Source organism: Diachasmimorpha longicaudata, chromosome 18 (genome assembly GCF_034640455.1).
Source record: "Diachasmimorpha longicaudata isolate KC_UGA_2023 chromosome 18, iyDiaLong2, whole genome shotgun sequence".
Taxonomy (NCBI): Eukaryota; Metazoa; Arthropoda; class Insecta; order Hymenoptera; family Braconidae; genus Diachasmimorpha; species Diachasmimorpha longicaudata.
The window spans coordinates 3,784,444-3,796,050 of NC_087242.1; the positions used below are offsets into that span (position 1 = coordinate 3,784,444).

General features: G+C 39.7%; 2 protein-coding genes across 7 annotated transcripts; both read left to right on the forward strand.

Annotated features, from left to right (window-relative positions):
• Nucleotides 1–89: 89 nt before the first annotated feature.
• LOC135171007 (tetratricopeptide repeat protein 14 homolog) lies at nucleotides 90–9,092 on the forward strand. 6 transcript variants are annotated; one of them, XM_064137275.1, is made up of 12 exons: nucleotides 90–230; nucleotides 839–1,023; nucleotides 1,216–1,340; nucleotides 1,447–1,523; nucleotides 1,766–1,888; nucleotides 2,041–2,255; nucleotides 3,543–3,683; nucleotides 3,888–4,797; nucleotides 5,008–5,324; nucleotides 5,791–5,951; nucleotides 7,003–8,411; nucleotides 8,580–9,092. In XM_064137275.1, the coding sequence occupies exons 2-12, from the start codon at nucleotides 863–865 to the stop codon at nucleotides 8,697–8,699; spliced, it is 3,759 nt and encodes a 1,252-aa protein (XP_063993345.1). In that variant the 5' UTR covers nucleotides 90–230; nucleotides 839–862; the 3' UTR covers nucleotides 8,700–9,092. The 6 variants fall into 6 exon arrangements, with proteins under 6 accessions (XP_063993345.1, XP_063993346.1, XP_063993347.1 ...); XM_064137274.1 differs by having other exon boundaries at nucleotides 100–230; nucleotides 451–1,023; XM_064137276.1 differs by having other exon boundaries at nucleotides 90–1,023; nucleotides 5,830–5,951.
• A 129-nt stretch (nucleotides 9,093–9,221) lies between these two features.
• LOC135171015 (uncharacterized) lies at nucleotides 9,222–10,105 on the forward strand. Its single transcript, XM_064137288.1, has 2 exons — nucleotides 9,222–9,566; nucleotides 9,696–10,105. Exons 1-2 carry the CDS (start codon nucleotides 9,467–9,469, stop codon nucleotides 9,941–9,943), a joined length of 348 nt encoding a protein of 115 aa, XP_063993358.1. The 5' UTR covers nucleotides 9,222–9,466; the 3' UTR covers nucleotides 9,944–10,105.
• The last annotated feature ends 1,502 nt before the right edge of the window (nucleotides 10,106–11,607 follow it).

Consider the following 11,607-nt stretch of genomic DNA (forward strand, 5'->3'; position numbering starts at 1 on the left):
TGACTGAAAATCAAAATCCGTGAGAACTCCCGCCACGATGGCCGCGCAGGCGCCAAAATGGCGGGCGCTGGCATGCGCAGTGAGATTCTCCAGTTCCTCTCCGGAAAAGGTGGTAGCACGCAGTGAATGATCACTGGTAATTGTCTATATATTATCCTGCAATAGCAGTAAAGAATAATACGGCAAACAGGACAATCAAATTATTGGAGAAGACAAATACAAAACTTCAGGTGAGTACTCTGACGAGTGATTAATTTCGCAGGGAGTACCGTAGACGGATTAAAAGTGGTGTAAAAAAATGTGGATATGATTTACTCCGGGTGGCCATTGTGAGGTATATCATCTCCTATAGCATAACCATAAGCGACACACATTTTATGTTATCTTCGATCGTTGTCTCCTGACCGAGTCTTTCCATTAATTTGTTTGATCAATAAAATACAACACCAGAGGTGTTTGACATATGTGCTATTGACGACCACTCCTCGAGGGAGCTTCATCCGCAAATGGATTTATTCATTTATTACCAAGAGTAAGGCCGAGAAGATAAATAAATTATAAAAGTGACGGCTGGATGATAAGTAGTTAAAGGAATTACCAGTGTTGCCTGGCGTCCAAGCCTGGTGCCTGCGGTGGGAATTTTTATTGTTTTTCTCCATTGGCAAATTGAGCATTTAGTTGAAAAACAACTACGACAGCAACGACTGGCTCACGTACACCGGCAGACGTCCATTTTATTCAGGCCAATTTTTTATCAGTTGGATTTCTCATGCGAGGGGAAAGACAACGGACAAACTCGAGTGGAAAAAACATTGGTTTTCTTTTCGATTTTGTGTAGCATTGCAGATTATAATCTCGGATTATGGATGCAATGGAGCCGCGTCTGGTGGCACAGGCATTGAATTATCATGGACAACAGTTGCAGAAAGTCTGGGATGGTGAGAGAAGTGAGACTGAGCTTGCTATGCTCAGTCTCAAAGATCCGAACTTCGATATTTATCAGCAGCGCCAGAAAACCCTCAGGTATTTATGAAGAACAGGATTTTCAACAACAATTTCGAATGGATAAAATCTCACGCTCAATAGGATTTTCTACGAATATTACATTCCATTTTCTTTGCTTTTTTACGTCTGTGTTTACACATAAATGTTTTTCTCATTAGGGCTGGGCTATAGTGATCCGCCTCCCTCTTATGTTTCGTTAATTATTTTCAGCTTTGGAGACAGAGGAAAAAGGCTGAAACTCCAACAATTTATTGTTAAAAAAGCGGAAACGCTCTATGACAAATCCAATTTATCACAGTGCAATAAAGCTGTGAAACAAGTAAATGGGGATGAAGGTGAGCATTCTGATTTCTGAATTATTCTCACTGACGAATATGTCGGTTTCGATAAGTTATGAGTGTTATCTGTAGAAACGTAATTTATGGTATTTTTTTATGTCAGAGTTTTATGCCACGATGCCAGGACTTGATTCCTTTGTTACGATGGAGAAAACACAACGGATCAGGAATTTTTTAGAGGTGAGAATTCGATCGGATAATTCGACAGAAAAATTATCGTATGATAGACAATCAACAAACAATTTAATGATAAAAAAATATTCTGATGGATTAATGTTCTTTATTACATGTTCTCTTTTTTATTCAGATACAAAAGTCATTTCTAATTTTTTTTTCCAGTTGATAAAACAATTATTTTTATTGTATTTATGTTAGTCAGGTCAGGCCAGATATTGATATGGATTTTTTTTCGAAAATTTCAGAGTTTGATTATTGGCGATGTTATCTATGCCCAAGTGATGGGTAAAAGTGCCGCCGGATTACTATTGAAGATCCTCTGCAATTGCAGTGATTGTCCGAGAGTTGTAACCGATTTAGGCGTAAAGGTATGTGTATCTGAGTCTTGAAATAATCAATTCCTTCGTTCATATGACCCACATTTTTTTATTGTAAAAACTTTACTGACAATCATTTTTGCGTGCATAAAAAATACATAAACTCCAAGTTTCTGATAATGATAAAATGTATTGCTATTCAGGCACTGATATTGAACACAGCGACAGTCCCCGCTGTGGACAAGAAAGGTGTAACAAGAGGCTACATGGCAAATGACCTCGTGTGCGTCGTTGTGAGTGAAGTAAACGTTGAAGCTGAACGTGTAGTGGCCGTTATGAATATATCCCCTCGTGAGGGTCAGACATCTCACCCATCAATGGGTTTAATACACTCTGACGACCTCCCCGAGGCCTACAAGTAAGTCACTCGAGCAAAACGATACATTACAGCACATCTTATCTATTTCTCTCTTCACAAAAGTCACAATTATCTGTCTTATGGGTTGATCTATTTATTATTTGAAAACCCTCAAAATATTTTCCAAAATCTCTCACTATCTTTCATTAATAAGCAGGTATGATAGTGAATTTATGCCACATAAATTTAAAAAAAATCAATCCTTTGTAGACTAAACTCTACAAATTCATTTGATTACTAACCAATCATTCAATCAATAACGTGCGAATGTCTGATAAATTTTTATGAATCTAGGTGCCTGATTATTGGTATAACATAAATGAGTTAGAAAAATTACGCTGATGAATTTTCTAAAAAACAAATCAATAAAAAAATCTGATTCGTACCTTTCAACCTATGGTTGAACCACGACTGTGTTTCGCACACATACACGTACACGTTGTGTTTATCTACGTTTGCCATCTCTATAACTGTCAAAAGCACCAGACGGAATATCCAAAAGCCCAGTATTCTGTAGAATATATATTTATAAAAAAACCATGTACGTTTGAGATTGAGTTTGCAGTACGATGATGTGCCACATGAGTATTTGGCACAATGAATTTCAATGACGGTAGGTATCAAAATTTTGCACAATTGTTTGGTCTCTGAACAGTGTAAAACATAATCGAGCAAATGAATGACTAAAATAATTGTGATATTTAACTAAAATTAAATGGCAATCATGAGAGACCAAGCAGTTAAGGCTTTAAACACCTTAACTTTAGATAAATAAGCCATCAACAACACCACTTGATCGCCATTATTAATGCCTCGTTTAAACTTCCAGCATTAAAAAGAATCTTTAATAGAGTAAAATACATTATGACTAGCACAGGGAGGCCCACTAAATGTATGCAATTATTTTTCATCAACTTGTGGATAAAAAAAATTGTACTCAGGAAATTTATTTTGTTGCACCAAAACAAAGTACTTATTAATGCATTAAACCTCTCAAATTTTCCAACAAAACGTAAGCAACGATAGAGATTCTACGTGCTTTTTCTGTTGAGTTAGAAAAAAAAAGATCTAGTGAGTGTTTGAATAACACTCGAGTGTTTGGGAAAGGTGAGAGACGAGTTTATACTGAGGTTTTATAAAAATTCTAAATTTAGTGTTAAATTTGAATTTAATTTTATAACAAGGCATTATTCGCCTGTTGATTATTTATTTGATTATTAAATGCCTCCTTTTTAATTGGGCTTGGACTCGCAGAGCCCTGAGTAATCATTAATTTTGTCAATTTAGAAAAGCTATGGACAACAAAGGACAAAGTTATGAAACTATCTTGGAGAGCAGTACCGGCTTCAATAATCCAAACAACATTAAGTATCTTTCTGATATGATGAATCTTGGTCATGAACATTACTCTAACATGGTTGGTCTGAGGTAAATATGAAGGATTGATAAATTAAATTAGTGGAGCAGAGTAGTTGCTAATGGAAGGGAAATGAGAAAAAAATTATTTGAATAACTAATTATTGCCAACACAAATCATAGATTCAACTCAGTATAACTATTTTTTCTATTAATTGTTCTGAAAATAAATTCCCAAGAATTCTCTAACCCATCATTTACTCATTTTTCTAACAGGGAAAGATTTCCACCGAATGAATACGCCACAGAACTGCGTCAGACACAGGCGAGTAAGTGGGCATTTAAAAGTGTAGCTGATGGTATTGATCATTTCAAAGCAGGCCGTCACACTGAGGCATTCCAATGTCTGAATAAAGCACTCGTGGTGGATCCAAAAAATGTTGAGGGTTTGGTGGCGCGTGGGGCGCTTTATGCCAACAGTGGAAGTTTCAAAAAAGCCCTGGACGATTTTGAAACAGCATTGAAAATCAATCCAACTCATGCCAATGCTCGCAAGTACATGGCGGAGACATTAGTGGCACTTGGAAGAAGTTATGAGGATGAGAAGAAGTACGAGGAGGCCCACAAGGCATATCAGAATTGTCTGGCAATAGCCCCATACCACGAGGAGGCCAGGAACTCCATCGAATACATAAAATCAAAGACACTCGGCGCTGCCCCTCCACAAGCAATGAATTCAATAGATAATTTTAAAACATTTGATGGTGAAGTTGATGGTGGTGATGGCAAGAAGGACAAGAAAAAAAGAAAGAAGGAGAGAAAATCTAGGTCGAAGAAGAGACAGAGACAGTGGACGTCGAGCTCAAGCTCATCGTCCAGTGGTTCGTCGAGCTCATCTAGCTCGGACTCGAGCAGCTCGTCATCTTCGGGTACATCGGGTAGGTCAAACTCAAAGTCACCTAATCGTAAACGAAAACATAAGAAGGATCATCGGGGCTCACTTTCACCACTGAGCAAACGCATGGCTCAGTATAATAATCCACCTGCCACTTCGTCAACTAGCTCTCATGATGCTGTTGCCTCGCAATCATACGTTGGTAATTCGAGGGAGAAAATGGATGATTATGAGGTGCAAGTCAGGAAGTTTTTGGAACAGACGAAGGATGATTCTGATTATGAAGATAAGGTAGAATATTTGTTTATGCATTTTTTGAATATAATTTTTTCGTACACGTGACTATTTACAAAAACAATTAAACACTGCGTTCGACAGTCCTTGAAATTAATAAATATTTAATTTTGATATAAGAATTTATTTAATAAAAGATAAACGGAAACATTCTCGATACATTTCCCAACAAATTTGTCAATCCGCGTTTTGTTTGTTCACTTTCAGGTTCGTAAATTTTTAGAAGAAACGGCGCGATGGAAGCGCGAGCGCGAGAAGGATAAGAAACACGGGGATACTGAAAAAATTAAAAAGAAAAAGAAGAAGGATAAGAAGAGCAAGGATAAAGAGAAAGAGGAGAAAAAGTCACGGAAGAAGAAGAAGAAAGAGGAGAGGAAGAAACGTAAAAATAAGGACAAACTTGAGCGTGATTTGGAGGCCCTCAGAAAATCATCGTTACCTGATCTCGAGCAGTTGGAGTCTAAATTGAGTGCATATTATGCTAAAGTTGAGAAAGAGACAGCAGTATTGAAAAGATTCGAAAGGTTTGATATTTTTTATTTACAGTATTTATTTGTGATTTAAGTAGCGAAGTGGTAAAACAACACGAGCTGCCTTATCTTCTTTTGCCACATCGCAACTGATTCGTAATCTTGCATTGTTAATTAAGAGGTATTCCACGTCAGAATATGATAAAAAAACATTTCAATTTTTAGTCGTAATCAATCACTTGCATTTCAACAACTTTAAATATAAAAAGTACAATTAAAACGAGCTGACATTTCTCCGGTGGATCATTTTACGTGGAAGAGCTCAATATTTTTATTGTTGTTTATTTTGTGGAGTTGAACATTGCAGTTTTCAGTGGTTCCCCCACGTCCTTAGCACCCAGACCCATTTCCCGTTCCTCATCCATTGTAATGCCAATTAATTATACCTGTTGTTGAATATCGATCGTTCATAATTACTCTTGTTTTTTCTCCTTTTTTTTTCAAACTCTCTCAAATGTAGGTATGTAGATCTGTATAATGACATGCCTTCCCCCCTTAGTAATTCGGAGAAGCTCGCCGAGACTTCCCGAAGGGAGGATGACCTACGAAGAGAGAGAGACGATGTCACGAAAGCGTATCACGAGCGTGACACACGATTACCAACGACCCAACAACGTAAAGGTAAATTATTATTTAAATTGTTGTAATAATCGAGGATACACGATCGTCAAGCCTAATGATCCACTCGAATTTTCAGTTCTCTTTCCCATTATCGAATAATAGCTGGGAATTCAGAAGAATTTTAGCGAATTATTTGATGACAACAATTTTTAGTTTCAAATGTACCTTAATATAATCAACTGGCTATTCTGCACTTCGTCTTAAACTTTATTTGTATGAACAACAAATTGAGAAGGATATTTTTGGGTAATGGATTATCAACAATTGTTACACTTGTCTTTCAGTAGATAATTACGAGGCACTAAAATTCTGGAGAAAAAAGTTACTCTGTTGAAAAAAATTAATAATTATGTGGATAATAATTTTCAGCAGAGCTAATTTTTTCGCTGAGTCTAAACTCCATTTTTACTGTACATTCACATTTTTCATTCGTTTTAGGAATTACGTTTATAGTTGTTTACGCATGAACTCACTTTTCCACATCTCGCAATTGTCGATTTATTCCAATTGGAACAGAGGACTGAGGCAGAATGCACGACTCATTTGGAACGATTATTATTTTTTATCGTTTCGAATGACAAACCACTGGTGTAATAATTATTTTTCTGGAGATTACGGCGCATGGAAAAATGTAAATTCATGTTGAACACTTGATGATAGCGAATTGGAGAGGAATTTATTTACTATTCGTGGATTATCTGAGACAATTATGTCGTGTCGTGATCCTGATGATTAATTGCAGAAGTTGTCTGACTCTGGTGCATCGGTGAGACACGCAGGCGCGTGATTGAGATCACCTGGGTTGGGCTATGTGACTGAGAGAGAGAGAAAACAGTTGTCACGCAGTGCATCCGAAAAAATCAATCAATGGGACGAATAAAAAATTAATACCATCAATTTCGTTTAAAAAAAATCCACTGCAAATGCAGACTTGATTAGTTCCTTAAAAATTTGTCATCTAGTGATTAGATTTTGTGAATAATTTTACTTGAAGATGATCGTAGATCCTAAGAATCCTCCTCACTCCCCACTGACGATTATCTCTTCGCAGAAGTTCAACGAAAACCATCGAACGATCTCTTCGACCACGTGCCACAGCTGGCGCCCCCGGAGCCGAAATTGCCAGCGCTAGACACAGCAGCATTGAATGCCAAGTGGAAAGCGGCTCAAGCAGCGCGTCAGAAGGAGACTCACGTGGTAGGTAAATGGCAGAATCTCCACCCAGAGAGTAAGAAACGAGGTGAATCATCAGATAGCAACGACATGGACGACAAATCTCGAAACTCAGTGGAGAAGGGCTTCAACATTCGTAAGCAGATGCATCGCGATGTCCAGGAGAAGCGAACCACCCAGCCAGTGACAGTTCCACCTCCTCCACCACCTCAGCCAGCTCCGAAAGAGGTGCAAAAGCAGTTACCAGTGAAGTATCCAACCCCCCAGCCCCTGAATAAATTTCACGCATCCTACAAAGAGGCCCCAGTGCTCACCCAGCCGCCTGTTCAGCAAAAATTCTCACAATTGGGGAATAAATTTCAACCGATTGGTCAGGCTAATCCCCCGGAGCCCCCCGGGCCCCGTCCCCCCTCAGCAAAGGGCCACAAAGGGCCTCGAACTGACTCTGAGAGTGACGATGACAACAGCAGGTCTAGGAGACGTGACTCGAGGGGCCCAGGGCCCGTCAGAAAGAGCAGAGAGAGACCTATGAGACGATCGAGAAGCAAATCGAGGTCTAAATCGAGCTCGAGTCGCTCCAGATCCCACTCTGTGCGCAGATCTCGCTCACGTTCCTATTCCAATCGTCGATCTGGAAGTTACGAGAGAAAATACAGCCGTTCGCCGTCAGGAACGTACAGTAGATCACGATCGAGATCGAGATCTCGGTCGTACTCGAGAAGCAGAAGTCGTAGTCGATCAAATGACAGGGGTTATTACAGGAAACGTCAGTTCAGGCCTTACAACAATCGTGGAACTTATTACAAGCCCCGTTTTCAAGGATTCAACAATCAAAATCATCGTGGTAATGGGCCCAATAATTTTCAAAATCGCAATCGTTTTTACAACAACAGCCAGCACAACAATCGTTTTGGTAATAATCGCAATCGTGGAGGATTCGGTAACAACAGAAATCAGAATAGGGGTAGGAGTAATCGTGGAGTTGGTAGATTTTTCCAGAATGGTAAATCAGGATTTCGTGATTTTCGGGATAGAAGGGACTTTAGGGATCGTAGAAGTTCGAGGGACAGGTACAGCGATCGAAGCTATTCACCTGATCCCATGAGAAAGGTCGATGAAGCCAAGGAGAAGATTAATAAGTTGCTGGAGGGCAATGGTAATGCTGAGAATCAGCAATCAGTACCACCACCCAAGAGACACGATGGACCACTCAGTGAGGGCGAGGAGAGGGATGATGATGACTACGAGAGGTGGGGAAATAGCGCGGGCCAAGGGGCCGACAACAAGGTGGGTTAGATATTTCAATCACCCGAGAAATATATATTTTTGTTTATCGAAAGATACCATATTTCTTTGTGAAATATTGCGATGATTGCGTGGATTTTGGTGGTGGTGGTGGTGGTGAGGATCCGGGGAAGGCGATGAGTCTAATGTGAGAAACCGATATGTTGTTAGAGTGCCGAGGAACTCGAGAAAGGAGCTGGGCTGGATGGAAAAGATACGTTCATCGAACGAATGAAGCAACGAAGCAAGGATGTGTTGATTAGACGTGAAGCTGCAGCCAAAGTTTGGTAGATTTTTCATTGTTGAAGGATCAGATTATTGGGATGGAATGAATGGTGGTGGTTGAGGATTGGCTAGGGTGTGTTTGGAGTTGGGTTGGGTGGAAATATTACAACCCATAGTACGAGAACTCGACTGATGGGAGCGGTGTGTTTTTACTTGACGAATGGTATCAATTATTTTTTAAGATCAATCATTTATTTTTGTTGTTCACTTTCAACACTGTTCCGATGGCCTTTCGATTTCTTTCGGATTGATCTCTCGTGCGCATTGGTTAGCTGAACGACAGTAGTTATGTGTGTAATTTTCACTTAATAGTTCAGACGTAGGTACATTTAAGGTCCAAAATATAAGATTCAATGTAGAAGATGAGGAGGAGAATTATAACAAGCAAATTTAAAACAATTTCTTGGGTGTTTTGTTTATTTTGTCACACTGTCCTGAATTTCCCTCGTTAAAGTTTAAATAAAATTTTTTAACAGTTCTCCCTTCATCAGAGTTAAAATAAAAAATATGGAGCAGTAAAAGAAATAACGCTCCTTCACGATGAAGGGGGCCAGGTCGATCTAAATACTAATGTGAAAAAAATGCAACGAGAACTTTCAGTTTACGGTTTATCACAGGAAGAATAAATTGAAGGAGATTGGTGGAGGAGTCTTGCATTTTCGGTATCTTCCACCGGTTTGCTGTATATCAAATGAACTCCAAAATTTGCATTGTGGGGTGGTATATAGGGACAGTTGGACAGTGGAATTTCACAAAATTTGTTGCAATAAAACATGAAGACCACAATTGTCTTGTTCATCCTGAGTCTGGGTCTGGTAAATACCCAGGGCGATGGCAGCGATGAAGCTGAGGTAGTGGATGCCTTCCCTGAGGGTAAGTCTCTAACATTTTCCATCGACCTCACAGTTAATTAAGTCCAGAAATTAATCAATAACCGAATCGATAGAAAATCTGTTATTTTGAGTCTTCAAAGAGCCCCCAATGGATTTTTTAACTTCCTAGACAGTGACGAAACCTCTGAAGAGGGAAGTAATATAATATGTGGTCCAAACGAGAGATACAGCCAGTGCAACGCAAATCCCCTGTGTCAGAGGACTTGTGAGAGGCTCGGAGATGATGCCATCCCTTGTCCTAGAGAAGGATCACAGAAATCATGCATCGAGGGTTGTGTCTGTGTAGAAGACTACGTCAGAACCCAATTCTACGGTCCATGTGTACATAATAACAGATGTCCACGGGTGAGACACTGATGGAAAATTTCAGAGCTCATCCAGGATTACCCCGACCAGGATTGAACCCTTTTTCTTTGAATATTTTTATTTACGACACAATTGTGAATTTAATTTGTCGAATGATGTAATCCAGCACTCCTTTCAATGGTAATAATAAATTGCAAATTGTACCACTAATAATAATAATAATTGGGACGAAGACAGGATGCAACCAGCGCCCCCATGATCCAAGATGGCGTCGTGTAATTCGTGATTCGGTAGCTGATATTCGCCGGTTCGTTAATTTTTACCGAGTAATGTGTTGTTCTAAATTTTAAGTGATTTAATCTTTGAAAATATTCGCATGTGTCCCTTTGTTGTTCGCAAATCAAAATAAATTCATTTTTTAATAACCGAAATATCGCGAACTCGGGGGAAGTGGAGGGGAGAATGGCGCAATGTTTGCCGGTCGCGCGGGAGGTGAGAGCGTCAGTCTCGTGAAAGCGTTTAACGTGCGTTAATGTTTATCCCTTTTCTCCGAAAAAGTGTTAATGTTTATTCCAAGTTTATGAGTGATATTGAGTGATCAGTGCGACAAAACACGCCCCCATAAAAGACCCCCCACGAACAAAGGTAAAACGAATTATTTTCATTGTACACGAACCGCGATCTCGAACGACAAAAAGGACGCCGCATCGGTCGGTCGCCATAACCGAAATCCAAAGGACGTAATTCATTCTCTTCAACCGAACTCATGCAAATTATAAATGAAATTGTCAGCGGCACCGGTTGTGATGCACATCATTATTCCCCCGATGCTGATGGAGACAATTAGAGATGCTTTTGTCTGATCGTAACGACGCGTTGTCCGAGCAACTTGAGCAGAAGTGTGTGTGTGTGTGGGTGAGTCGAAGAGGTGGACCACCCGCCAACCTCTAATGTTTGTATCCGGTCAACGGGTGGTCGACGCTTCCGACTTGTCGATTCACTTCTGCTCACTGCACTTGACTTCTTCCAATTATTCAATTAAAATGTGGCTCACTGCATTGGTAAAATTATTATTCTTGAAAAATGGGGTTCGCAAAGTCCCTTTTTGCGTTGTAATTTCGGTGTGAAGTGGAGGAAAAATTCAGTTGATGTGATGGAGTGGAATACATTTTACCCCGGGTCTTGTTCACCGAAAGGTGACGCCTTCTTCTGTAGTCAAAATTAATTTTTTCCAGTTTTTTTTACGGTAGGACAGACGGATAAATTTCTCTTCCTTTTTATTTTCTCTTTTTTATTCTTAATAAAATAAAAATCGTGTTCACGATGAAATTATAATTATTTACAGTTTATCAACGCATTTTTAGGTCAACTAACCATTCGTCAACATCGACTGAATTTTTCCACCAGTGCACGATTTTATCGAGCCCCAGCTCGTCTGAAATTCTCGGAAATCTGGGCGAAGGTGACGAAGGACAAACAACTCTGTGGTCATGTAGAAACGAACACACGTTTTGTCTGGCTTCACATTTGTCTACCCAAAACAAAGCACGATAAAGAGCAATATGGGGGGGGAAAAATCTCGGTATGTCCTTGGTCGACCAGCCGGAGAAGATGAACAAGACTCAGGGTGCATTTCAATCGCTCTGAGGCTCTTTTGCCGCGGCTTTTCCCAGTCCACCCTCACCGTTGTCTTCTCGTTCATCACAAAGGCACGT

Bases quoted from the DNA above. Each gene is read 5' to 3' on its own strand.
- LOC135171007 (XM_064137275.1), top strand. From the start codon at position 863: ATGGATGCAATGGAGCCGCGTCTGGTGGCACAGGCATTGAATTATCAT. The intron at 1,024-1,215 runs GTATTTATGAAG...AATTATTTTCAG, and splicing joins CAGCGCCAGAAAACCCTCAG to CTTTGGAGACAGAGGAAAAA. The intron at 1,524-1,765 runs GTGAGAATTCGA...CGAAAATTTCAG, and splicing joins GGATCAGGAATTTTTTAGAG to AGTTTGATTATTGGCGATGT.
- LOC135171015 (XM_064137288.1), top strand. From the start codon at position 9,467: ATGAAGACCACAATTGTCTTGTTCATCCTGAGTCTGGGTCTGGTAAAT. The intron at 9,567-9,695 runs GTAAGTCTCTAA...TTAACTTCCTAG, and splicing joins AGTGGATGCCTTCCCTGAGG to ACAGTGACGAAACCTCTGAA.